The sequence below is a fragment of the Coloeus monedula genome (genome assembly GCF_965178545.1).
Source record: "Coloeus monedula genome assembly, chromosome: 36".
In the NCBI taxonomy this organism is placed as follows: domain Eukaryota; kingdom Metazoa; phylum Chordata; class Aves; order Passeriformes; family Corvidae; genus Coloeus; species Coloeus monedula.
The window spans coordinates 1,205,412-1,231,967 of record NC_138816.1 but is presented as its reverse complement, the minus strand read 5'-3'; the positions used below and the strand labels follow the sequence as shown (position 1 = coordinate 1,231,967).

Sequence of the window (26,556 nt, the reverse complement as noted above, 5' to 3'; positions counted from 1 at the left end):
AAGGCTCAAAATGGCCCCAAAATGGCTCCAAAATGACACCAAAATGGCCCCAAATGGCACCAAAATGGCCCCAAAGTGGTGCTAAAATGGCCCAAATGGTCCCAAAATGGCCCCAAAAAGGTCCCAAAATGGCCCCAAAATGGTCCCCAAATGGTCCCAAAATGGCACCAAATGTTCCCAAAATGGCCCCAAAATGGCACCAAATGGCCCCAAATGGTCCTAAAATGGTCCCAAATGGCTCCAAAAGGTCCTAAAATGGCTCCAAAATGGTCTCAAAATGGCCCCAAATGGTCCTAAAATGGCCCAAAATGGCCCCAAAAAGGTCCCAAAATGGCCCCAAAATGGTCCCAAAATGGCACCAAATGTTCCCAAAATGGCCCCAAAATGGCACCAAACGGCCCCAAAATGGTGCCAAATGGTCCTAAAATGGCCCCTAAATGGTCCCAAATGACCCCAAATGACCCGAAAATGGCCAAAATGGTCCCAAATGACCCGAAAATGGCCAAAATGGCCACAAATGACTCAAAATGGCCCCAAAATGGCGCCAAAAATGTCCCCAAAATGGCCCCAAATGTCCCCAAGCGCCACCCGTTGGGGCCGTACATCCCGTGACCTCCCCAAGATGGCGCCCGAGCAGCACGTGACCTTCCCAAGATGGCGCCCCCGTGACCTCCCCCGGTGCCACCTCTGGGGTCCGTGACCTCCCCAAGATGGCGCCCGCCCCCCTCCGTGACCTCCCCCGGTGCCACCGGCGGGATCCGCGTCTCCCCTCCCCACCGAGCGCCACCCGGGCCGTGTCCCCGCCATCCCCACGCCCTCCCCGGGGGTGTCCCCCCCTCGTTGTCCCCTCGCGTCACCTCCGCCCCCCCCGCCAGCCGCCCCGGTGACCTTCCCATCATGGCGGCACCGGAAGTGACCATAGAGAGCGCGGCCGCACCATCCGCCGCCGGCAGGGGGGCGCTCTATCCCCCCAACTCTATGGTCGGTCCTCCAGCATCTCTTTTTCCTTTGGATTTTTCCCCGTTTTTTTCCTCCTCCGAATCCCACCCTCCATCCCAAATTCTTCGTCCCCCAGCGAACTCCACGCGCTCATCTCGTCATCATCCTCACGTTTTATTCCAACATGATTCGCTACACCCATCATTAATAATAAAAAAAACCCCCCACCCCCACCAACTTCCCAAAATTCCCCCATTTCCCCCCAAACCCCCTCTAGACCCCCCAAATTTCAATTCCGGAGCGCGCTTTGGTCCCAAAATGCGACGGGGGGGGGGGGGGGGAAGGATAAATCTGGGAATGAGCATCTCCCACTCCCACAGGAATTTCGGGGTTAAACGGGGGAGGTCCAAAACGGGGAAGTTTTGCTGGGATTTGGGGGGAATTTTGGGAATGCCCTTACTCATAGTGGGCGATCAGCAGCATCATGGCCACGCCAGCCAGGAGCGCCAGGAGCTGGAGCAGGGCCTGGGCGGGCCCGGAATTGCGGAGGATTTCGGGGATCACGGACACGGTGCCCAGGTAGATGAAGCCGCCGGCGGTGAAGGGAAGGATCCCGGCCACGGCGCCGGCCCCGGAGCCCTCAGCCAGCAACGAGCAAGCGGCACCGGCCAGAGCGGCCAGCGCGGTCACCAGCTGCAGCAGCATGGCCTGCAATGGATACTGGGCTTACTGGGAGGCGCTGGGAGTGGAGAAATGGGGGGTAAAAGGGCAACTGGGAGGGACTGGGAGGAACTGGGAGCGACTGGGAGGGACTTGCTTTGCCTCCCAACATGGCGGCACCGGAAGTGACCACCGAGGCGGCGGCCGCACCGCCCGCCCACGGGGGCGCTCTGGCCCGCCCAATGCGCAACTCTATGGTTAATCCTCCAGCACCTCCTTTTTATCCTGTTTTTCCCTTTTTTTCCTTTTTTCCCCCCGGTTTTCACCACTTTTGGGGTGTCTGGAGCATTTTGACAGCGATTCGGGGCGTTTTCAGGTGATTTGGGGCCAATTTTAAGGGGGTTTGGGGTCACTTGAAGGAGTTTGATGGGGGTTGGGGATGTTGGGGACACCTTGGGGGGAATCTCGCCAACATGGCGGCACCGGAAGTGACCACCGAGGCGGCGGCCGCACCGCCCGCCCACGGGGGCGCTCTGGCCCGCCCAATGCGCAACTCTATGGTTAGTCCTCCAGCACCCCCTTTTTTTCCTGTTTTTCCCTGTTTTTTCCTTTTTTCCCCGTTTTTTCCTTTTTTCCCCTGGTTTTGGCCACTTTTGGGGGGTCTGGAGCATTTTGGCAGCGATTCGGGGCGTTTTCAGGTGATTTGAGGCCAATTTTAAGGGGGTTTGATGGGGGTTGGGGATGTTGGGGACACTTTGGGGGGAATCTCGCCGAATTTTGGGGTGGATTCGGGCCATTTTAGGGCAGTTTTGGGCCATTTTAGGGCGGGTTTGGGCCATTTCAGGGCAGTTTTGGGCCAGTTTAGGGCGGGTTTGGGCCATTTTAGGGCAGTTTTGGACCATTTTAGGGCAGTTTTGGGCCATTTCAGGGCAGTTTTGGACCATTTTAGGGCGGGTTTGGACCATTTTAGGGGGGGTTTGGACCATTAAGGGCAGTTTTGGGCCATTTTAGGGCAGTTTTGAGCCATTTCAGGGCAGTTTTGGACCATTTTAGGGCAGTTTTGGGCCAGTTTAGGGCGGGTTTGGCCATTTTAGGGCAGTTTTGGACCCTTTTAGGGCAGTTTTGGGCCAGTTTAGGGAGGGTTTGGGCCATTTTAGGGCAGTTTTGGACCATTTTAGGGCGGGTTTGGACCATTTTAGGGCAGTTTTGAGCCATTTCAGGGCAGTTTTGGGCCATTTCAGGGCAGTTTTGGGCCATTTTAGGGGGTGTTTGGACCATTTTAGGGCAGTTTTGGGCCATTTTAGGGCGGGTTTGGCCATTTTAGGGCAGTTTTGGGCCAGTTTAGGGCAGTTTTGGGCCATTTTAGGGCGGGTTTGGGCCATTTTAGGGCGGGTTTGGGCCATTTCAGGGCGGTTTTGGGCCATTTTAGGGGGGGTTTGGACCATTTTAGGGGGGGTTTGGACCATTTTAGGGGGGGTTTGGACCATATCAGGGCAGTTTTGGGCCATTTTAGGGCAGTTTTGGGCCAGTTTAGGGCGGGTTTGGGCCATTTTAGGGCAGTTTTGGACCGGTTTAGGGCGGGTTTGGACCATTTTAGGGCGGGTTTGGACCATTTTAGGGCAGTTTTGGGCCATTTCAGGGCAGTTTTGGACCATTTTAGGGCGGGTTTGGACCATTTTAGGGGGGGTTTGGACCATTAAGGGCAGTTTTGGGCCATTTTAGGGCAGTTTTGAGCCATTTCAGGGCAGTTTTGGACCATTTTAGGGCGGGTTTGGGCCATTTTAGGGCGGGTTTGGGCCATTTTAGGGCAGTTTTGGGCCATTTTAGGGCGGGTTTGAGCCACTTCAGGGCAGTTTTGGGCCATTTTAGGGCGGGTTTGGGCCATTTTAGGGCGGGTTTGGACCATTTTAGGGCGGGTTTGGGCCAGTTTAGGGCAGTTTTGGACCATTTCAGGGCAGTTTTGGGCCATTTTAGGGCAGTTTTGGGCCAGTTTAGGGCGGGTTTGGGCCATTTCAGGGCAGTTTTGGACCATTTTAGGGCGGGTTTGGGCCATTTCAGGGCAGTTTTGGACCATTTTAGGGCGGGTTTGGGCCATTTTAGGGGGGTTTTGGGCCATTTCAGGGCAGTTTTGGGCCGTTTCAGGGGGGGTTTGGACCATTTTAGGGCGGGTTTGGGCCATTTTAGGGCAGTTTTGGGCCGTTTCAGGGCACTTTTGAGCCGTTTCAGGACGGTTCGGGGCCGTTTCTCGTGGGATTTTCGCCCTTTCCAAGGGGTTCGAGGCGATTCCGCGGCCTCGGGGTGACGTTTCGGGGCCGTTTCGGGGCTTCTCTCACCTGTCCCTTGGAGCAGCCGGCGCGCAGCAGCAGGGCCATGTCCCCCAGCTCGTGGGGCAGCTCGTGCAGCAGCACCGACAGCGCCGTCAGCGAGCCCCGGACGGGCCCCCCCCAAAACGCCGCCCCCAGCGCCAGCCCGTCCGTGAAGTTGTGAGCGGCGTCGGCCGCCAGGTTCAGGTAGCCCGACACGGCCATGGCTGCAGGTCAAAATAGCCCAGAATCAGCTCAAAGTTATCCTCGGGGCACATCGGAATGATCCCCAAAATCATCGCAAAATCCTTGTTAAAATCGGGTTCAGAATAAGCCCGGAGTTATCCCGAAGTCGTCTCAAAAACGGCCCCAAAATCAGCCTCAACATCGGCCCCAAGGTCAGCCTAAACATGCCCAAAATCGGCGCAAAAAGCATCCCAAAATCAGCCCCAAAATCATCCCAAAATCACCTCAAAACCATCCCAAAATCACCCCAAAATCAGCTCCAAACAATCCCAAAATGGGCCCCAAAATCACCTCAAAACCACCCCAAAATTGGTCCCAAAGTCAGGCCAAAATTGCCCCAAAATCACCCCAAAGTCACCTCAAAAATGGCCCCAAAATCACTCCAAAACCGGCCCCAAAATCATCCCAAAATCACCCCAAAGTCGTCTCAAAAACGGCCCCAAAATCAGCCTCAACATCGGCCCCAAGGTCAGCCTAAACATGCCCAAAATCGGCGCAAAAAGCATCCCAAAATCAGCCCCAAAATCATCCCAAAATCACCTCAAAACCATCCCAAAATCACCCCAAAATCAGCTCCAAACAATCCCAAAATGGGCCCCAAAATCACCTCAAAACCACCCCAAAATTGGTCCCAAAGTCAGGCCAAAATTGCCCCAAAATCACCCCAAAGTCACCTCAAAACTGGCCCCAAAATCACTCCAAAACCGGCCCCAAAATCATCCCAAAATCACCCCGAAGTCGTCTCAAAAACGGCCCCAAAATCAGCCTCAACATCGGCCCCAAGGTCAGCCTAAACATGCCCAAAATCGGCCCAAAAAGCATCCCAAAATCAGCCCCAAACTCATCCCAAAATCACCTCAAAACCATCCCAAAATCACCTGAAAAACACCCCAAAATTGGCCCCAAAGTCACCCCAAAACCACCCCAAAAACATCCCAAAACCACCCCAAAGTCACTCTGAAATTGCTGCAAACATCCCCAAAATATCCCAAAAGGCCCCCAAAACATCCCCAAACGCCCCCAAAGTCCCCAAAATATCCCCAAACTCCCCAAAATGACCCCAAATCTCCCCAAAATGTCCCCAGATCTCCCCAGAACACCCCCAAATATCCCCAAAATGTCCCAAATCTCCCCAAAATGACCCCAAATCTCCCCAAAATGACCCCAAATCTCCCCAAAACACCCCCAAAATGTCCCAAATCTCCCCAAAATGACCCCAAATGTCCCCAAACATCCCCAAATTTCCCCCAAATCTCCCCAAAACATCCCCAAACATCCCCAAAATGCCCCCAAAATGTCCCAAATCTCCCCAAATGCCCCCAAAATGTCCCAAATGCCCCCAAAATGTCCTCAAAATGTCCCCAAATCTCCCCAAAATGCCCCCAAAATGTCCCAAATGTCCCCCAAATGCCCCGAAAATGTCCCAAATCTCCCCAAAATGTCCTCAAAATGTCCCCAAATCTCCCCCAAATGCCCCGAAAATGTCCCAAATCTCCCCAAAATGCCCCCAAAATGTCCCCAGAACACCCCCAAATCTCCCCCAAATGCCCCAAATCTCCCCAAAATGTTCCCAAATCTCCCCCAAATGCCCCCAAAATGTTCCCAAATCTCACAAAATGCCCCCAAAATGTCCCCAGATCTCCCCAGAACACCCCCAAATCTCCCCCAAATGCCCAAAATCTCCCCAAAATGTTCCCAAATCTCCCCAAAATGTTCCCAAATCTCCCCCAAATGCCCCAAATCTCCCTAAAATGTCCTCAAAATGTCCCCAAATCTCCCCCAAATGCCCCAAATCTCCCCCAAATGCCCCAAATCTCCCCAAAATCTCCCCCAAATGTTCCCAAATCTCCCCAAAATGTCCCCAGATCTCCCCAGAACACCCCCAAATCTCCCCCAAATGCCCCAAATCTCCCCAAAATGTCCTCAAAATGTTCCCAAATCTCCCCCAAATGTTCCCAAATCTCCCCAAAATGTTCCCAAATCTCCCCCAAATGCCCCAAATCTCCCCAAAATGTTCCCTAATCTCCCCAAATGCCCCCAAAATGCCCCAAATCTCCCCAAAATGTCCCCAGATCTCCCCAGAACACCCCCAAATCTCCCCCAAATGCCCCAAATCTCCCCAAAATGTCCCCAAATCTCCCCCAAATGCCCCAAATCTCCCCCAAATGTTCCCAAATCTCCCCCAAATGTTCCCAAATCTCCCCAAAACGTTCCCAAATCTCCCCCAAATGTTCCCAAATCTCCCCCAAATGCCCCAAATCTCCCCAAAATCTCCCCCAAATGTTTCCAAATCTCCCCAAATGCCCCAAATCTCCCCAGAACACCCCCAAATCTCCCCCAAATGCCTCAAATCTCCCCCAAATGCCCCAAATCTCCCCAAAACGTTCCCAAATCTCCCCAAAATGTTCCCAAATCTCCCCCAAATGCCCCAAATCTCTCCAAAATCTCCCCCAAATGTTCCCAAATCTCCCCAAAATGTTCCCAAATCTCCCCAGAACACCCCCAAATCTCCCCCAAATCTCCCCAAAATGTCCCCAAAACGTTCCCAAATCTCCCCCAAATGCCCCAAATCTCCCCAAAATGTTCCCAAATCTCCCCCAAATGCCCCCAAAATGTTCCCAAATCTCCCCCAAATGCCCCAAATCTCCCCAAAATCTCCCCCAAATGTTCCCAAATCTCCCCAAATGTTCCCAAATCTCCCCCAAATCTCCCCCAAATGCCCCAGATCTCCCCAGAACACCCCCAAATCTCCCCCAAATGCCCCAAATGCCCCCAAAATGTTCCCAAATCTCCCCCAAATGCCCCAAATCTCCCCAAAATCTCCCCCAAATGTTCCCAAATCTCCCCAAAATGTTCCCAAATCTCCCCAGAACACCCCCAAATCTCCCCCAAATCTCCCCAAAATGTCCCCAAAACGTTCCCAAATCTCCCCCAAATGCCCCAAATCTCCCCAAAATGTTCCCAAATCTCCCCCAAATGCCCCCAAAATGTTCCCAAATCTCCCCCAAATGCCCCAAATCTCCCCAAAATCTCCCCCAAATGTTCCCAAATCTCCCCAAAATGTTCCCAAATCTCCCCAGAACACCCCCAAATCTCCCCCAAATCTCCCCAAAATGTCCCCAAAACGTTCCCAAATCTCCCCCAAATGCCCCAAATCTCCCCAAAATGTTCCCAAATCTCCCCCAAATGCCCCCAAAATGTTCCCAAATCTCCCCCAAATGCCCCAAATCTCCCCAAAATCTCCCCCAAATGTTCCCAAATCTCCCCAAAATGTTCCCAAATCTCCCCAGAACACCCCCAAATCTCCCCCAAATCTCCCCAAAATGTCCCCAAAACGTTCCCAAATCTCCCCCAAATGCCCCAAATCTCCCCAAAATGTTCCCAAATCTCCCCCAAATGCCCCCAAAATGTTCCCAAATCTCCCCCAAATGCCCCAAATCTCCCCAAAATCTCCCCAAAATGCCCCAAATCTCCCCCAAATGTTCCCAAATCTCCCCCAAATGCCCCAAATCTCCCCAAAATGTTCCCAAATCTCCCCCAAATGCCCCCAAAATGTTCCCAAATCTCCCCCAAATGCCCCAAATCTCCCCAAAATCTCCCCAAAATGTTCCCAAATCTCCCCAAATGTTCCCAAATCTCCCCCAAATCTCCCCCAAATGCCCCAGATCTCCCCAGAACACCCCCAAATCTCCCCCAAATGTTCCCAAATCTCCCCCAAATGCCCCCAAATCTCCCCCAAATGCCCCCAAATCTCCCCCAAATGCCCCCAAATCCCGAGCCCGGCGCTCACCGGCCCTCTCGGGGCTCCTCCTGCGCTGGCCCTTGGTGCCCTTGGTGCCCTTGGTGCCCTTGGTGCCCTTGGTGCCCCGGGCGTCGCCGTCGGCCTCGTCCTCGCTGGAGCTGTGCTTGGCCTTGGGGCCTGGCGCCCCAAAAACCCCAAAATCCATCCCAAATCCATCCAAAATCCACATCGGGACAGCGAGAAACCCCCAAATCCATCCCAAATCCATCCAAAATCCACATCGGGACAACACAAAACCCCCAAATCCACCCCAAATCCACCCAAAATCCACATCGGGACAGCGAGAAACCCCCAAATCCACCCCAAATCCATCCCAAATCCACCCCAAATCCATCCCAAAATCTGCCCCAAATCCATCCCAAAATCTGCCCCAAATCCACCCCAAATCCACATCAGGACATGGAGAAACCCCCAAATCCACCCCAAATCCACCCCAAATCCACATCGGGACAACACAAAACCCCCAAATCCACCCCAAATCCACCCAAAATCCACATTGGGACATTGAGAAACCCCAAATCCACCCCAAATCCACCCCAAATCCACCCAAATTCCACACTGGGAACACCAAAAACCCCCAAATCCACCCCAAATCCACATTGGGACAAGAAACCCCTAAATCCACCCCAAATCCACCCCAAATCCACATCAGGACATGGAGAAACCCCCAAATCCACCCCAAATCCACCCCAAATCCACATTGGGACAAGAAACCCCCAAATCCACCCCAAATCCACCCCAAATCCACATCAGGACAACACAAAACCCCCAAATCCACCCCAAATCCACATCGGGACACCGAGAAACCCCCAAAATCCACCCAAATCCACCCAAAATCCACCCAAATCCACCCAAAATCCACATCGGGACACTAAAAAACCCCAAATCCACCCCAAATCCACTCAAAATCCACATCAGGACACCGAAAACCCCCCAAATCCACCCCAAATCCATCCCAAATCCACCCCAAATCCACCCAAAATCCACACTGGGAACACCAAAAACCCCAAAATCCACCCCAGGACACCAAAAATCCCCAAAATCCACCCAAAATCCACTCCAAGGACCCCAAAAACCCCAAAATCCACCCCAAATAATCCCATTTCTGCTCCCAAATCCCCTTTTTTCCCCCCAAACCCCTACTTCCCCCAAAAAATCCCATTTTTTCTCCCCAAAATCCCCCTTTTCCCCCCCAAAATTCCCATTTTTTCCCAAATCCCTCTTCTTTCCTCCAAAATTCCAATTTTTTTCCCCCCAAAATCCCATTTTCCCCTCCAAACCCCCTTTTTTGCCCCCAAAAATCCCATTTCCCCCCCAAAATCCCATTTTTCTGCCCCCAAATCCCCCTTTTCCCCCCCAAATTCCCATTTTTTCCACAAATCCCCCTTTTCCCCCCAAAAATCCCCCTTTTCCCCCCAAAAATCCCCGTTTTCTCCCCAAAATTCCCATTTTTTCCAAAAATCCCCCATTTCCCCCCCCAAAATCCCCCTTTTCCCCCCAATATCCCATTTTTACCCCCCAAATCCCCATTCCCCCCCCAAAAAATCCCATTTCCCCCCCAAAATTCCCATTTTCCCCCCCAAAATCTCCCGGTTTTCCCCCCAAAAATCCCACTTTTCTCCCCAAAATTCCCGTTTTTTCCCCAAAATCCCCATTTCCCCCCCCCAAAACCCCCTTTTTCCCCAAAAAATCCCATTTCCCCCCAAAATTTCCCATTTTTCCCCCCAAAATCCCCCTTTTTCCCCCAAAATCCCCATTCCCCCCAAAAAAATCCCCATTTCCCCCCCAAAATCCCCATTTCCCCCCAAAAATTCCCATTTTTCCCCCAAAAATCCCCCTTTTCCCCCAAAATCCCCATTCCCCCCAAAAAAATCCCCCATTTCCCCCCCCAAAACCCCCTTTTCCCCCCAATATCCCATTTCTACCCCCCCAAAATCCCCATTTTTCCCCCCAAAACCCCCTTTTTCCCCAAAAAATCCCATTTCCCCCCCCAAAAATCCCATTTCCCCCCAAAATTTCCCATTTTTCCCCCAAAAATCCCCCCTTTTCCCCCAAAATCCCCATTCCCCCCCAAAAAATCCCCATTTCCCCCCCAAAATCCCCATTTCCCCCCAAAATTTCCCGTTTTTCCCCCAAAAATCCCCCTTTTTCCCCCAAAATCCCCATTCCCCCCCAAAAAATCCCCATTTCCCCCCCCAAATCCCCATTTTCCCCCCAAAAACCCCCTTTTTCCCCAAAAAATCCCATTTCCCCCTCAAAAATCCCCCTTTCCCCCCCAAAAATCCCCGTTTTTTCCCCAAAATTCCCCTTTTTTCCAAAAATCCCCCATTTCCCCCCCCAAAATCCCCATTTTCCCCCCAATATCCCATTTCTACCCCCCCAAAACCCCCTTTTTTCCCCCGAAATGCCCGTTTTTTCCCAAAATCGCCCTTTTTTGCCCCAAACTCACCGTGCCCGTGCCCGTGGCCGCCGCAGTGCCGCACCCCCAGCTCCACCCCCAGGAACGTCACGATCCCGGCCAGGACCCAGAGCCCCACGGAGAGCGCCTGGCCTGGGGGGAACGGCCCCAAAACGGCCCCAAAATCACCCAAAACGGCCCCAAAAGGGTCCAAAACGGCCCCAAATGGCACCAGAATGACCCAAAACGGCCCCAAAATCACCCAAAACGGCCCCAAAAGGGTCCAAAACGGCCCCAAATGGCACCAGAATGACCCAAAACGGCCCCAAATGCACCCAAAATGGTCCCAAAATCACCCAAAACGGCCCCAAAAGGGTCCAAAACGGCCCCAAAAGGGTCCAAAATGACCCCAAATCACCCCAAATGGCCCCAAAATCACCCAAAACAGCCCCAAAATCACCCAAAAAGGCACCAAATGACCCAAAACCACCCAAAACGGCACCAAATGCACCCAAAATGGTCCCAAAATCACCCAAAACGGCCCCCAAAGGGTCCAAAATGACCCAAAATCACCCAAAACGGCCCCAAAAGGGTCCAAATGACACCAAATGGCACCAGAATGACCCAAAACGGCCCCAAAATCACCCAAAACGGCACCAAATGCACCCAAAATGGTCCCAAAATCACCCAAAACGGCCCCAAAATCACCCAAAACGGCCCCAAATGCACCCAAAATGGTCCCAAAATCACCCAAAACGGCCCCAAAAGGGTCCAAAATGACCCAAAATCACCCAAAACGGCCCCAAAAGGGTCCAAATGACACCAAATGGCACCAGAATGACCCAAAACGGCCCCAAAATCACCCAAAACGGCACCAAATGCACCCAAAATAGTCCCAAAATCACCCAAAACGGCCCCAAAATCACCCAAAACGGCCCCAAATGCACCCAAAATGGTCCCAAAATCACCCAAAACGGCCCCAAAAGGGTCCAAAACGGCCCCAAAAGGGTCCAAAATGACCCAAAATCACCCCAAATGGCCCCAAAATCACCCAAAACAGCCCCAAAATCACCCAAAAAGGCACCAAATGACCCAAAACGGCCCCAAAATCACCCAAAACGGCACCAAATGCACCCAAAATGGTCCCAAAATCACCCAAAACGGCCCCAAAAGGGTCCAAAATGACCCAAAATCACCCAAAACGGCCCCAAAAGGGTCCAAATGACACCAAATGGCACCAGAATGACCCAAAACGGCCCCAAAATCACCCAAAACGGCACCAAATGCACCCAAAATGGTCCCAAAATCACCCAAAACGGCCCCAAAATCACCCAAAATGGTCCCAAAATCACCCAAAACGGCCCCAAAAGGGTCCAAAATGACCCAAAATCACCCCAAATGGCCCCAAAACGGCCCCAAAATCACCCAAAACGGCCCCAAAAGGGTCCAAAACGGCCCCAAAATCACCCAAAATGGCACCAAAAGGGTCCAAAACGGCCCCCAAAGGGTCCAAAATGACCCAAAATGACCCAAAACGGCACCAGAAGGGTCCAAAACGGCCCCAAAATGACCCAAAACAGCACCAAAAGGGTCCAAAACGGCCCCAAAATGGCACCAAAAGGGTCCAAAATGACCCAAAATCACCCCAAAATGGCCCCAAAACGGCCCCAAAATCACCCAAAAGGGCCCCAAAATCACCCAAAAAGGCACCAAATGACCCAAAATGGCCCCAAAATGGCTCCAAATGACCCAAAACGGCCCCAAAATCACCCAAAATGGTCCCAAATGACCCAAAACGGCCCCAAAAGGGTCCAAAATGGTCCCAAAGCGGCACCAAAAGGGTCCTAAAATGGCCCCAAAATCACCCAAAATGGCCCCAAATGACCCAAAACGGCCCCAAAAGGGTCCAAAATGACCCCAAATGGTCCCAAATGGCACCAAATGCACCCAAAATGGTCCCAAAATCACCCAAAATGGCCCCAAATGGTCCCAAAATGGCACCAAACGGCCCCAAAAGGGTCCAAAATGGTCCCAAAATGGCCCCAAAATCACCCAAAATGGCCCCAAAATGATCCAAAACGGCACCAAATGACCCAAAACGGTCCCAAAACGGCCCCAAAATCACCCAAAACGGCACCAAAAGGGTCCAAAATGGTCCCACAACAGCCCCAAAATCACCCAAAATGGTCCCTAATGGCACCAAAATGGCACCAAAATGGTCCAAAATGACCCAAAATGGCCCCAAAATGGCCCCAAATTGTCCCAAAATGGTCCCAAAATGGTCCCAAGATGGTCCAAAATCGCACAAAACGGCCCCAAAACGGCCCCAAAATGACCCAAAATGGCCTCAAATGGTCCAAAATGGCCCCAAAAGGGTCCCAAATGACCCAAAATGGTCCCAAATGGCACCAAACGGCCCCAAAAGGGTCCCAAAATGACCCAGATTGGTCCAAAATGGCCCAAAATGGTCCCCAAATGACCCAAAATGGTCCAAAATACCCCAAAAGGGCTCAAAATGGTCCAAAATGCCCCAAAATGCCCTAAAATCGGCCCAAACCTCCCCAAAATGTCCCCAGGGTGCCCTGGGCTCTCACCGTGCCCGTGCTGGGAGTGGCCGTGGCCCTCGTGGGGACCTGCAGGGACAAAAGGGGGCACTGAGGCCACCAAAGTGACCCCAAAGTGGCCCCAAAGCCCTCAAAACCTCCCCAAATCTCCCCAAAATGTCCCAAAATGTCCCAAAATTGGCCCAAACCTCCCCAAATCGGCCCCAAATTGTCCCCAAGGGCTCACTGATGGCCCCAAGGTGTCCCCAGACCCCTCCAGGTGTCCCCAAACCTCCCCAAAATGCCCCAAATCCCCTCAAAATGCCCCCAAATTGGCCCCAAACCTCCCCAAATTGGCCCCAAACCTCCCAAAATGTCCCCAAATCCCCTCAAAATGCCCCAAAATCCCCACAGAATGTCCCCAAATGTCCCAAAATGTCCTTAAATCAACCCCAAACCTCCCCAAATCGGCCCCAAATTGTCCCCAAGGGGTCACTGATGGCCCCAAGGTGTCCCCAAACTCCTCAAAATGTCCCCAAATCCCCTCAAAATGCCCCAAAATTGGCCCCAAACCTCCCCAAATCGTCCCCAAAGTGTCCCCAACCACCCCAAGGTGTCCCCAGCCCCCTCCAGGTGTCCCCAAACCCCCTCAAAATGTCCCCAAACCCCCTTAAAATGCCCCAAAATTGGCCCCAAACGTCCCCAAATTGTCCCCAAAGCCCCTCAAAACACCCCCAAATCCCTTAAAACGCCCCAAAATCAACCCCAAACCTCCCAAAATTGTCCCCAAATTGTCCCCAAGGGGTCACTGATGGCCCCAAGGTGTCCCCAGACCCCTCCAGGTGTCCCCAAACCTCCCCAAAATGCCCCAAATCCCCTCAAAATGTCCCAAAATTGGCCCCAATCCTCCCCAAAGTGTCCCCAACCACCCCAAGGTGTCCCCAGACCCCTCCAGGTGTCCCCAAACCTCCCCAAAATGCCCCAAATCCCCTCAAAATGCCCCCAAATTGGCCCCAAACCTCCCCAAATTGGCCCCAAACCTCCCAAAATGTCCCCAAATCCCCTCAAAATGCCCCAAAATCCCCACAGAATGTCCCCAAATGTCCCAAAATGTCCTTAAATCAACCCCAAACCTCCCCAAATCGGCCCCAAATTGTCCCCAAGGGGTCACTGATGGCCCCAAGGTGTCCCCAAACCCCTCAAAATGTCCCAAAATCCCCTCAAAATGCCCCAAAATTGGCCCCAAACCTCCCCAAATTGTCCCCAAATCCCCTCAAAATGCCCCAAAATGCCCGCAAAATGTCCCCAAATGTCCTTAAATCGACCCCAAACCTCCCCAAATCGGCCCCAAAGTGGCCCTGATGTCCCTAAGTGTCCCCAGCCATCTCCAGGTGGCCCCAAAACTCTTTAAAATGTCCCAAAATCTCCTCAAAACATCCCCCAAACCCCTCAAAATGTCCTAAAATGTCCTTAAACCAACCCCAAACCTCCCCAAATCGGCCCCAAATTGTCCCCAAGGGGTCACTGATGGCCCCAAAGTGTCCCCAGACGCTTCCAGGTGTCCCCAAATTCCCTCCAAATGCCCCAAATTACCTCAAAATTCCCCAAAATTGGCCCCAAACCTCCCAAAATCATCCCCAAAATGGCCCCAAATCCCCTCAAAATGCCCCAAAATTGCCCCAAACCTCCCCAAATCGGCCCCAAAATGTCCCCAGGGTGCCCTGGGCTCTCACCGTGCCCGTGGTGGGAGTGGCCGTGGCCCTCGTGGGGACCTGCAGGGACAAAAGGGGGCACTGAGGCCACCAAAGTGACCCCAAAGTGGCCCCAAAGCCCTCAAAACCTCCCCAAATCCCCTCAAAATGCCCTAAAATGCCCCAAAATTGGCCCAAACCTCCCCAAATCGGCCCCAAAATGTCCCCAGGGTGCCCTGGGCTCTCACCGTGCCCGTGCTGGGAGTGGCCGTGGCCCTCGTGGTGCTCGTGGGGGGCTGTGGGGACACAAGGGGGGGACACTGATGTCCCTAAATGTCCCCAAATCCCTTAAAAATGCCCCAAAAGCTCTTCAAAACCTCCTAAAACCACCCCAAAACTGCCCCAAATCACCCCAAAACTGCCCCAAATCACCCCAAAACTGCCCCAAATGCCCCGAGCCCCCCCAAAAGTGTCCCCAAGTTGTCCCAGCGTCACCAAAGTGTCCCCAAGCCCCCCAAAACCACCCTAAAACCACCCCAAAAACCCCCAAAACCACCCCAAAACCCCCTAAAACCGCCCCAAACCACCCCAAAACCACCCCAAACCCCCCTAAAACCGCCCCAAACCCCCCTAAAACTGCCCCAAACTCCCCTAAAACTGCCCCAAACTGCCCTAAATCCCCCCAAGCCCCCCTAAAACCGCCCCAAAACCGCACAGAAATTGCCCCAAACTGCCCCAAAATTGTCCCAAAGTGTCCCCAAGGTGTCCCAGTCCCCCCAAAGTGTCCCTAAACCCTCCAAAACCGCCCCAAACCTGCGCAGAAACTGCCCCAAACCACCCCCAAATGCCCCAAAAAGCCCCAAAATTGCCCCAAAACACCCTAAAATAATCCCCGAGGTGTCCCAGTGCCCCCAAAGTGTCCCCAAGCCCCCCAAAACCCCCCTAAAACCACCCCAAACCCGCCCAAAACCGTGCAGAAATCGCCCCAAACCACCCCAAATTGGCCCCAAAACACCCCAAAATTGGCCCAAACTTTCCCCAAAATTGGCCCAAACCACCCCAAATTGGCCCCAAACCTCCCCAAATTGGCCCCAAACCTCCCCAAATCGTCCCCAGGGTGCCCTGGGCTCTCACCGTGCCCGTGCTGGGAGTGGCCGTGGCCCTCGTGGGGACCTGCAGGGACAAAAGGGGGCACTGAGGCCACCAAAGTGACCCCAAAGTGGCCCCAAAGCCCTCAAAACCTCCCCAAATCCCCTCAAAATGCCCTAAAATGCCCCAAAATTGCCCCAAACCTCCCCAAATCGTGCCCAAAATGTCCCCAGGGTGCCCTGGGCTCTCACCGTGCCCGTGCTGGGAGTGGCCGTGGCCCTCGTGGTGCTCGTGGGGGGCTGTGGGGACACAAGGGGGGGGCACTGATGTCCCTAAATGTCCCCAAATCCCTTAAAAATGCCCCAAAAGCTCTTCAAAGCCTCCTAAAACCACCCCAAAACTGCCCCAAATCACCCCAAAACTGCCCCAAATCACCCCAAAACCGCCCCAAATCACCCCAAAACCGCCCCAAATGCCCCGAGCCCCCCCAAAAGTGTCCCCAAGTTGTCCCAGAGTCACCAAAGTGTCCCCAAGCCCCCCAAAACCACCCTAAAACCACCCCAAAAACCCCCAAAACCACCCTAAAACCACCCCAAACCCCCCTAAAACCACCCCAAACCCCCCTAAAACTGCCCCAAACTCCCCTAAAACTGCCCCAAACTGCCCTAAATCCCCCCAAGCCCCCCTAAAACCGCCCCAAAACCGCACAGAAATTGCCCCAAACCGCCCCAAAATTGTCCCAAAGTGTCCCCAAGGTGTCCCAGTGCCCCCAAAGTGTCCCTAAACCCTCCAAAACCGCCCCAAACCTGCGCAGAAACTGCCCCAAACCACCCCCAAATGCCCCAAAAAGCCCCAAAATTGCCCCAAACCACCCCAAAATAATTCCCGAGGTGTCCCAGTGCCCCCAAAGTGTCCCCAAGCCCCCCAAAACCCCCCTAAAACCACCCCAAACCCGCCCAAAACCGTGCAGAAATCGCCCCAAACCACCCCAAACTGGCCCCAAAACACCCCAAAATTGGCCCAAACCACCCCAAAATTGGCCCAAACCACCCCAAATTGGCCCCAAACCTCCCCAAAATGTCCCCAGGGTGCCCTGGGCTCTCACCGTGCCCGTGGTGGGAGTGGCCGTGGCCCTCGTGGGGACCTGCAGGGACAAAAGGGGGCTCTGAGGCCACCAAAGTGACCCCAAAGTGGCCCCAAAGCCCTCAAAACCTCCCCAAATCCCCTCAAAATGCCCTAAAATGCCCCAAAATTGGCCCAAACCTCCCCAAATCGTGCCCAAAATGTCCCCAGGGTGCCCTGGGCTCTCACCGTGCCCGTGCTGGGAGTGGCCGTGGCCCTCGTGGTGCTCGTGGGGGGCTGTGGGGACACAAGGGGGGGGCACTGATGTCCCTAAATGTCCCCAAATCCCTTAAAAATGCCCCAAAAGCTCTTCAAAGCCTCCTAAAACCACCCCAAAACTGCCCCAAATCACCCCAAAACTGCCCCAAATCACCCCAAAACCGCCCCAAAACTGCCCCAATCCCCCCTAAAACCACCCCAAAACCGCACAGAAATTGCCCCAAAACTCCCCAAAATTGCCCCAAAAAGCCCCAGAATTGCCCCAAAAAGTCCCAAAATTGCCCCAAACCACCCCAAAACTGCCCCCAAATTGTCCCAAACTGTCCCCAAGGTGTCCCAGTGCCCCCAAAGTGTCCCCAAAGCCCATAAAACCGCCCCAAAACTGCCCCAATCCCCCCTAAAACCACCCCAAAACCGCACAGAAATTGCCCCGAACCTTCCCAAATTGCCCCAAAAAGCCCCAAAATTGCCCCAAAACTGCCCCAAAAAGCCCCAAAACTGCCCCCAAATTGTCCCAAACTGTCCCCAAAGTGTCCCAGTGCCCCCAAAGTGTCCCCAAACCCCCCCAAAGCCCCTAAAACCGCCCCAAAACTGCCCCAATCCCCCCTAAAACCACCCCAAAACCGCACAGAAATTGCCCCGAACCTCCCCAAAATTGCCCCAAAAAGCCCCAAAATTGTCCCAAAGGTGTTCCAGTCCCCCCAAAGTGTCCCCAAATCCCCCAAAACCGCCCCAAACCCCCCAAACTCCCCTAAAACCGCCCCAATCCCCCCTAAAACCACCCCAAAACCGCACAGAAATTGCCCCGAACCTGCCCAAAAAGCCCCAAAAAGCCCCAAAATTGCCCCAAAAAGTCCCAAAATTGCCCCAAACCACCCCAAAACTGCCCCCAAATTGTCCCAAACTGTCCCCAAGGTGTCCCAGTGCCCCCAAAGTGTCCCCAAACCCCCCCAAAGCCCCTAAAACCGCCCCAAAACTGCCCCAATCCCCCCTAAAACCACCCCAAAACCGCACAGAAATTGCCCCAAACCTCCCCAAAATTGCCCCAAAAAGCCCCAAAATTGTCCCAAAGTGTCCCAGTCCCCCCAAAGTGTCCCCAAATCCCCCAAAACCGCCCCAAACCCCCCCAAACTCCCCTAAAACCGCCCCAATCCCCCCTAAAACCACCCCAAAACCGCACAGAAATTGCCCCAAACCTGCCCAAAACTGCCCCAAAAAGCCCCAAAACTGCCCCAAAATTGTCCCAAACTGTCCCCAAGGTGTCCCAGTGCCCCCAAAGTGTCCCCAAACCCCCCCAAAGCCCCTAAAACCGCCCCAAAACTGCCCCAATCCCCCCTAAAACCACCCCAAAACCGCACAGAAATTGCCCCGAACCTCCCCAAAATTGCCCCAAAAAGCCCCAAAATTGCCCCAAAATTGTCCCAAAGTGTCCCAGTCCCCCCAAAGTGTCCCCAAACTCCCCAAGACCACCCCAAACCCCCCCAAACTCCCCTAAAACCGCCCCAATCCCCCCTAAAACCACCCCAAAACCGCACAGAAATTGCCCCAAACCTGCCCAAAACTGCCCCAAAAAGCCCCAAAACTGCCCCAAACCACCCCAAAACTGCCCCCAAATTGTCCCAAAGGTGTCCCAGTCCCCCCAAAGTGTCCCCAAATCCCCCAAAACCGCCCCAAACCCCCCCCAACTCCCCTAAAACCGCCCCAATCCCCCCTAAAACCACCCCAAAACCGCACAGAAATTGCCCCAAACCTGCCCAAAACTGCCCCAAAAAGCCCCAGAATTGCCCCAAAAAGCCCCAAAATTGCCCCAAACCACCCCAAAACTGCCCCAAAATTGTCCCAAAGGTGTCCCAGTCCCCCCAAAGTGTCCCCAAACCCCCCAAAACCCCCCAAAACTCCCCTAAAACCGCCCCAATCCCCCCTAAAACCGCCCCAAAACCGCACAGAAATTGCCCCGAACCTGCCCAAAACTGCCCCAAAAAGCCCCAGAATTGCCCCAAAAAGCCCCAAAATTGCCCCAAACCACCCCAAAACTGCCCCAAAATTGTCCCAAAGGTGTCCCAGTCCCCCCAAAGTGTCCCCAAACCCCCCCAAACCACCCCAAAACTGCCCCCAAATTGTCCCAAACTGTCCCCAAAGTGTCCCAGTGCCCCCAAAGCCCCTAAAACCGCCCCAAAACTGCCCCAATCCCCCCTAAAACCACCCCAAAACCGCACAGAAATTGCCCCGAACCTCCCCAAAATTGCCCCAAAAAGCCCCAGAATTGCCCCAAAAAGCCCCAAAATTGCCCCAAACCACCCCAAAACTGCCCCCAAATTGTCCCAAACTTTCCCCAAAGTGTCCCAGTGCCCCCAAAGTGTCCCCAAGCCCCCCCAACGTCCCCTAAAACCACCCCAAAACCGCACAGAAATTGCCCCAAACCTCCCCAAAACCGCCCCAAAAAGCCCCAAAATTGCCCCAAACCACCCCAAAACTGCCCCCAAATTGTCCCAAACTGTCCCCAAAGTGTCCCAGTGCCCCCAAAGTGTCCCCAAACCCCCCCAACCTCCCCTAAAACCGCCCCAAAACTGCACAGAAATTGCCCCGAACCTCCCCAAAATTGCCCCAAAAAGCCCCAAAATTGCCCCAAAAGGCCCCAGAATTGCCCCAAAAAGCCCCAAAACCGCGCCAAAAGCTGCACCCACCCAGGGCGTGGGGGATGAGGTGCAGGAAGGCGTCCCCCAGCAGCCCCCCCGCAGCGAAGCTCAGCAGCAGCCGCAGCAGCCCCCGGCGCCGCGGGGAGCCCGAATCGGCCGGCACCAGGAGCAGCACCAGCTGCGGGGCCAGAGACACCCCCAGGGCCGCCCCCAGCGTCTGCGGAGGAGATTTGGGGAGAAAAATGGGGATTTTGGGGAAAAAATGGGGATTTTGGGGAAAAAAACAGGAGTTCGGGGGAAAAAACAGTGAGTTTGGGGGAGGGAAAATGGGGATTTTCATGGGGGAAATGGGGATTTTGGGGGATCCCAGGAGGGATTTGGGAGGTCCCAGAGGGGATTTGGGGGGTCCTGGGGGGGATTTGGGGGGGACTCAGAGGGGATTTGGGGATCCTGGGGGAGTTTGGGGGGATCCCAGGAGGGATTTGGGGGATCCCAGAGGGGATTTGGGGATCCCAGGGGGGATTTGGGCGGTCCTGGGGGGGATTTGGGGATCCCAGGAGGGATTTGGGGGGTCTCAGAGAGGATTTGGGGGGGACTCAGAGGGGATTTGGGGGGTCCCAGGGGGGGTTTGGGGGGTCCCAGAGGGGATTTGGGGGGTCCCAGAGGGGATTTGGGGGGGTCCCAGGGGAGATTTGGGGGTCCCAGAGAGGATTTGGGGGTCCCAGAGAGGATTTGGGGGGTCCCAGAGGAGATTTGGGGGGTCCCAGAGGGGATTTGGGGGGTCCCGGGGGGGTTTGGGGGAGCCCGAATCGGCCGGCACCAGGAGCAGCACCAGCTGCGGGGCCAGAGACACCCCCAGGGCCGCCCCCAGCGTCTGCGGAGGAGATTTGGGGAGAAAAATGGGGATTTTGGGGAAAAAATGGGGATTTTGGGGAAAAAAACAGGAGTTTGGGGGAAAAAACAGCGAGTTTGGGGGAGGGAAAATGGGGATTTTCATGGGGGAAATGGGGATTTTGGGGGATCCCAGAGGGGATTTGGGGGGGACTCAGAGGGGATTCGGGGGGTCCCAGAGGGGATTCGGGGGGTCCTGGGGGGAATTTGGGGGGTCCTGGGGGGAATTTGGGGGGTCCCAGGGGGGATTTGGGGGGTCCCAGGGGGGATTTGGGGGGTCCCAGGGGGGATTTGCGGATCCCAGGAGGGATTTGGGGGGTCTCAGAGAGGATTTGGGGGGGACTCAGAGGGGATTTGGGGGTCCTGGGGGAGTTTTGGAGGATCCCAGGAGGGATTTGGAAGGTCCCAGGGGGGATTTGGGGAATCCCAGAGGAGATTTGGGGGTCCTGGGGGAGTTTGGGGGGTCCCAGAGGGGATTTGGGGGTCCCAGGAGGGATTTGGGGGGTCCCAGAGAGGATTTGGGGGGTCCCGGGGGGGTTTGGGGGAGCCCGAATCGGCCGGCACCAGGAGCAGCACCAGCTGCGGGGCCAGAGACACCCCCAGGGCCGCCCCCAGCGTCTGCGGAGGAGATTTGGGGAGAAAAATGGGGATTTTGGGGAAAAAAATGGGGATTTTGGGGAAAAAAACAGGGGTTCGGGGGAAAAAACAGCGAGTTTGGGGGGGGAAAAATGGGGATTTTCAGGGGGGAAATGGGGATTTTGGGGGATCGCAGAGGGGATTTGGGGGGGACTCAGAGGGGATTTGGGGGTCCTGGGGGAGTTTGGGGGGATCCCAGGAGGGATTTGGGGATCCCAGAGAGGATTTGGGGGGTCCCAGAGGGGATTTGGGGGTCCCAGAGGGGATTTGGGGGGTCCCAGGGGGGATTTGGGGGGTCCCAGGGGGGATTTGGGGGTCCTGGGGGAATTTGGGGGGGGTCCCAGGGGGGATTTGGAGGGTCCCAGAGAGGATTTGGGGATCCCAGAGGGGATTTGGGGAATCCCAGGGGAGATTTGGGGGGGTCCCAGAGAGGATTTGGGGGAGTCCCGGGGGGGTTTGAGGGGTCTCAGAGGGGATTTGGGGGGTCCCAGAGACAGTTTAGGGGTCCCAGGGGGGATTTGGGGGATCGCACGGAGGATTTTGGGGTCCCAGAGAGGCTTTGGGGGATCCCAGGGGAGGTTTGGGAGATCCCAGAGGAATTTTGGACATCCCAGAGGAATTTTGGACATCCCAGAGGGGATCTGGGGATCCCAAAGGAAATTTAAGACATCCCACCCTAATTTTGGGGCGCCTCAGGACAAACCAAACCCCATCCTGATAAAATTAATGACTTTTTTTTCCCTTTTTTTCACTCTTTTGGAGTTTTTTTTGGGGCTATTTCGGGACTTTTTAACATTTTTTAGGGCGAGCCTCTCACCTGCAGCCACACCCCGGCCGGATCCGGACGATTTTTGGGGGTTTCCTGCCAACTTTTGGGGTCTCCATAAAGGTGAGAGGGGTGTTCGTGTCTTGAGGGGGGGTCCTGGTGCCCATCCCCCAATCCCAGGAGCACCAGGGTGAGGATGAGGAGGGGGAGGGCCATGGAGAAGGGAGGGGGGAGGGGTGGGGAAGGTCCTGGAAGGGAAAAGAAAAAGGTTGGGGTGAAGGTTTTTACGGGTTTAAAACATTTGCTCAACTTTCTGGGAATTCATTTGTGTAAATTTCCTAAATGCACCCCAAAATCCCCCTCAGGAATGCCAAAACACCCCCCCCACCCAAGACCCTCCAAACTCCCTCAGAACCGCCAAAAAAAATCCTCTCAGGAACCTCAAAACCACCTCAGCAACCCCAAAACCACCACAGATACCCCCCAAATCCCCTCAGGATGCCCCAAATCCCCTCAGGAACCCCAAAACCACCACAGATACCCCCCAAACCCCCTCAGGATGCCCCAAATCCCCTCAGGAACCCCCAAAACCACCACAGATACTCCCCAAACCCCCTCAGGATGCCCCAAATCCCCTCAGGAACCCCAAAACCACCACAGATACCCCCCCCAAAACCCCTCAGGAACCCCCAAAACCCCTCAGCAACCCCAAAACCACCACAGATACTCCCCAAACCCCCTCAGGATGCCCCAAAACCCCTCAGGAACCCCCAAAACCACCACAGATACTCCCCAAACCCCCTCAGGATGCCCCAAATCCCCTCAGGAACCCCAAAACCACCACAGATACCCCCCAAATCCCCTCAGGAACCCCCAAAATCCCTCAGGAACCCCAAAACCACCACAGATACCCCCCAAACCCCCTCAGGATGCCCCAAACCCCCTCAGGAACCCCCAAATCCCCTCAGGAACCCCAAAACCACCACAGATACCCCCCCAAAACCCCTCAGGAACCCCCAAAACCCCTCAGCAACCCCAAAACCACCACAGATACCCCCCCAAATCCCCTCAGGAACCCCCAAAACCCCTCAGGAACCTCAAAACCACCACAGATACCCCCCAAACCACCTCAGGATCCCCAAATCCCCTCAGCAACCCCAAAACCACAGATACCCCCCCAAATCCCCTCAGGAACCCCCAAAACCCCTCAGGAACCTCAAAACCTCTCAGGATCCCCCAAAAACCCCTCAGGATCCCCCAAAAAACACTCAGGAACCTAAACCCCCCTCAGGATCCCCCTAAAATCCTCCAAGACCCCCAAAACCCCCTCAGGAATCCCCCAAATCCCCCTCAGGCTCCCCCAAATCCCCCTCAGGATCCCCAAAACCACCTCAGAAACCCCCCAAAAACTCCTCAGGATCCCCAAATCCCCTCAGGATCCCCCTAAAACCCTCAGAATCCCCCCAAAACCCCCTCAGGATCTCCAAAACCCCTCAGGATTCCACAAAAACCCCTCAGGATCCCAAAACCCCCTCAGGATCCCCAAATCCTCTCAGGACTCCACAAAACCCCCTCAGGATCCCCAAAACCCCCTCAGGATCCCCAAATCCTCTCAGGATTCCACAAAAACCCCTCAGGATCCCAAAACCCCCTCAGGACCCCCCAAAAACTGCTCAGGATCCCCAAATCTCCTCAAGATCCCCAAAGCACCTCAGAAACCCCCCTAAACCCCTCAGGATCCCCCAAAATCCCCTCAGGAACCCCAAATCCCCCTCAGGATTCCCCAAATCCCCTCAGGAATCCCAAATCCCCTCCAAGACCCCCCAAAGCCCCTCAGGAATCCTCAAATCCCCTCAGGATCCCCCAAAAACCTCCCAAGACCCCCCAAACCCCCTCAGGAACCCCAAATCCCCCCCAAACCAGCCAAATCCCCTCAGAGCCCTCCCCAACTCCCTCAGGACCACCCAAAATCCCTCAGAGTCCCCCCAAGACGCCTCAACCCCCCCCCAAATCCCCTCAGAATCCCCCAAATCCCTTCAGGATCCCCAAATCCCCTCAGGATCCCCAAAATCCCCTCAGCGCCTCCTCAGAGCCCCCTCAAGATTCCCCTCAGCACCCCCCAAACCCCTTCCCCACCTCCCCAATACCCCACCCAAACCCCTTCTCTGACCCTTCCCAACCCCTAAACCCCTCCGGGACCCCCCAAAGCCCCCTCAAGACCCCCCAAATCTCCCCCAAAATCGGGGGGGGGTCTCGGGGTCGCTCCGGTACCTCCGAAAGCCCGGGAACGTGGCACAACGAAATCTCGCGAGATCCCGCGGGAACTGGGGCGTGGCCAAAGGGCAAAAATCCGCCCGTAGTAAAGATGGCGGCGCGGCTTCAAAGCGAAATCTCGCGAGATTTGGAAGGAGAGGGGACGCGGCCAAAGGGGCGGCAAGGAGGCGGCTCCAAGATGGCGGCGAGGTGTGGGGCGGGATAGAGGGAGGGATGGACTGGCTGCGTCTAAGTGAACATCTGAGCGCTCTCCAGGCGGCATTTTGGGTTCCCAAGATAGATTTTGAGGAGTTTTGACCGGATTTGGGCGATTTCTATGCCCGGTCTGGCAGAGCTCCGGTACCTCCTGGCTGAGGAAGAGGGCGGAACTTCCCACAGCCGAGATGGCGGCGCGGCTTCTCTTTGTCTTCTCGCGAGATTTTGCGCGGGAAGAGGGCGCGTTGTTCTCTGAGCCTGAGGAGGGTCTCTGAGGGATCTCCGGGCTGAATTTAGAGGTTTTGGCTGAATTTGGGGGTTCCAGGCTGAATTTTGGGGTTCCAGAATGGATTTGGAGTCTCCTTCCTCCGCCAACCTGAGAGAGCGCCCTGAGGACCGGGCGGAATTCCCCCAGCCAAGAAGGCGGCGCGGCTTCGCGCGTACTCTCGCGAGACTTGGCGCGAGAAGCGGGCAGGGAGTGATGGTTGAACCTGGATGGTGCTCCAGGCTGGATTTAGGACCTTCAGCCGAATCCCAGGGGATTTAGGCTCAGCTCAGGCATTTTAAGGCGAATTTTTGGCTGGATTTGGTTGGGCCAGACGAGAGAGGCGCCCCAGAAACGGGCGGAATTCCCTCAACCAAAATGGCGGCGCGGCTTCCCCGGTGCTCTCGCGAGACTTCGCGCGAGAAGCGGGAAGCCGGCAGACCAATCAGAAGAGTGCTGGCAGAACTCCGGGCGGAAGCGGCGATGGCGGCGGCCGCGTCGGCGTCAACTTCCGGCGGAAACGCGGTGCATTGTGGTCCCGGCGGGGCCCAGCGGCGGCGGAGGAGCGGGGCCGAGGCCGCGGGGGGGGCGGGGGGAGGCCCCGGGGGGGGGCGGGGCGGGAGTTTGGGGGCGTCGAGGGACCCCCGGGACCCCCCCCGGCAGCGCGGGATGGGCGACAGCGACCGCGGTCAGCGGGGGACCGGGGGAGGGGCTCGGGGAGGCTTCGGGAAGGGGGGATGGGGGGAGAGGCGGGGTGAGTCCTGAGGGGGTTTGGGGGAGTCCTCAGGGGGTTTGGGGGGGATCGTGAGGGGATTTGGGGGTCCTGAGGGGTTTGGGGGGGATCGTAAGGGGATTTGGGGGTCTTGAAGGGGTTTGGGATTCCTGAGGGGATTTGGGGGGTTCTGAGGGGATTTGGGGGGGTCTTGAGGGGATTTGGGGGTCCTGAGGGGATTTGGGGGAATCCTGAGGGAGTTTAGAGGGGATCGTGAGGGGTTTGGGGATCCTGAGGGGGTTTTGGGGGATCGTGAGGGGATTTGGGGATCCTGAGGGGTTTGGGGGGATCGTGAGGGGATTTTGGGGTCCCGAGGGGGTTTGGGATTCCTGAGGGGATTTGGGGGGGTTCTGAGGGGATTTGGGGGGGTCCTGAGGGGGTTTAGAGGGGATCGTGAGGGGATTTGTGGGTCCTGAGGGGTTTAGAGGGGATCGTGAGGGGATTTGGGGGTCCTGAGGGGTTTGGGGGGGATCGTGAGGGGATTTCAGGATTCCTGAGGGGATTTCAGGGCTCCTGAGGGGATTTGGGGGGATCCTGAGGGGTTTGGGGGGATCGTGAGGGGATTTGGGATTCCTGAGGGGATTTCAGGGCTCCTGAGGGGATTTGGGGGGATCCTGAGGGAGTTTAGAGGGGATTGTGAGGGGTTTGGGGGGTATCCTGAGGGGGTTTGGGGGGATCGTGAGGGGATTTTGGGCTCCTGAGGGGATTTTGGGGCGATCCTGAGGGGGATTTGGGGGTCCTGAGGGGATTTAGGGGGGATCGTGAGGGGATTTGGGGGTCTTGAAGGGGTTTGGGATTCCTGAGGGGATTTGGGGGTCGTGAGGGGATTTGGGGGGATCCTGAGGGAGTTTAGAGGGGATCGTGAGGGGTTTGGGGATCCTGAGGGGGTTTTGGGGGATCGTGAGGGGATTTGGGGGTCCTGAGGGGTTTGGGATTCCTGAGGGGATTTGGGGGGGATCGTGAGGGAATTTGGGGGGGTCCTGAGGGGGTTTAGAGGGGATCGTGAGGGGATTTGGGGGTCCTGAGGGGATTTCAGGGCTCCTGAGGGGATTTGGGGGGATCCTGAGGGAGTTTAGAGGGGATTGTGAGGGGATTGGGGGGTATCCTGA

The 26,556-nt window shown here is 55.5% G+C and overlaps 2 protein-coding genes across 3 annotated transcripts in view; one reads left to right on the top strand and one right to left on the bottom strand.

The window, feature by feature from the left end:
• Positions 1-1,228: 1,228 nt before the first annotated feature.
• Positions 1,229-24,244, bottom strand: SLC39A7 (solute carrier family 39 member 7). Its single transcript, XM_082300101.1, has 14 exons — positions 24,213-24,244; positions 21,993-22,189; positions 19,697-19,865; positions 16,983-17,030; positions 16,777-16,815; positions 15,923-15,970; positions 15,717-15,755; positions 14,831-14,878; positions 14,625-14,663; positions 12,943-12,981; positions 10,400-10,501; positions 7,939-8,067; positions 3,933-4,129; positions 1,229-1,647 (listed from the first exon to the last, which is right to left on the bottom strand). The coding sequence occupies exons 2-14, from the start codon at positions 22,155-22,157 to the stop codon at positions 1,396-1,398; spliced, it is 1,314 nt and encodes a 437-aa protein (XP_082156227.1). The 5' UTR covers positions 22,158-22,189; positions 24,213-24,244; the 3' UTR covers positions 1,229-1,395.
• Positions 24,245-25,214: 970 nt separating this feature from the next.
• Positions 25,215-26,556, top strand: part of RXRB (retinoid X receptor beta) — a 40,429-nt gene continuing 39,087 nt past the window's right edge. For both annotated transcript variants that reach the window (XM_082300023.1, XM_082300022.1), the window contains exon 1: positions 25,215-25,363. In XM_082300023.1, the coding sequence (XP_082156149.1) occupies positions 25,345-25,363 (19 nt within the window). In that variant the 5' untranslated portion in view covers positions 25,215-25,344. The remainder of the gene's footprint in view (positions 25,364-26,556) is intronic.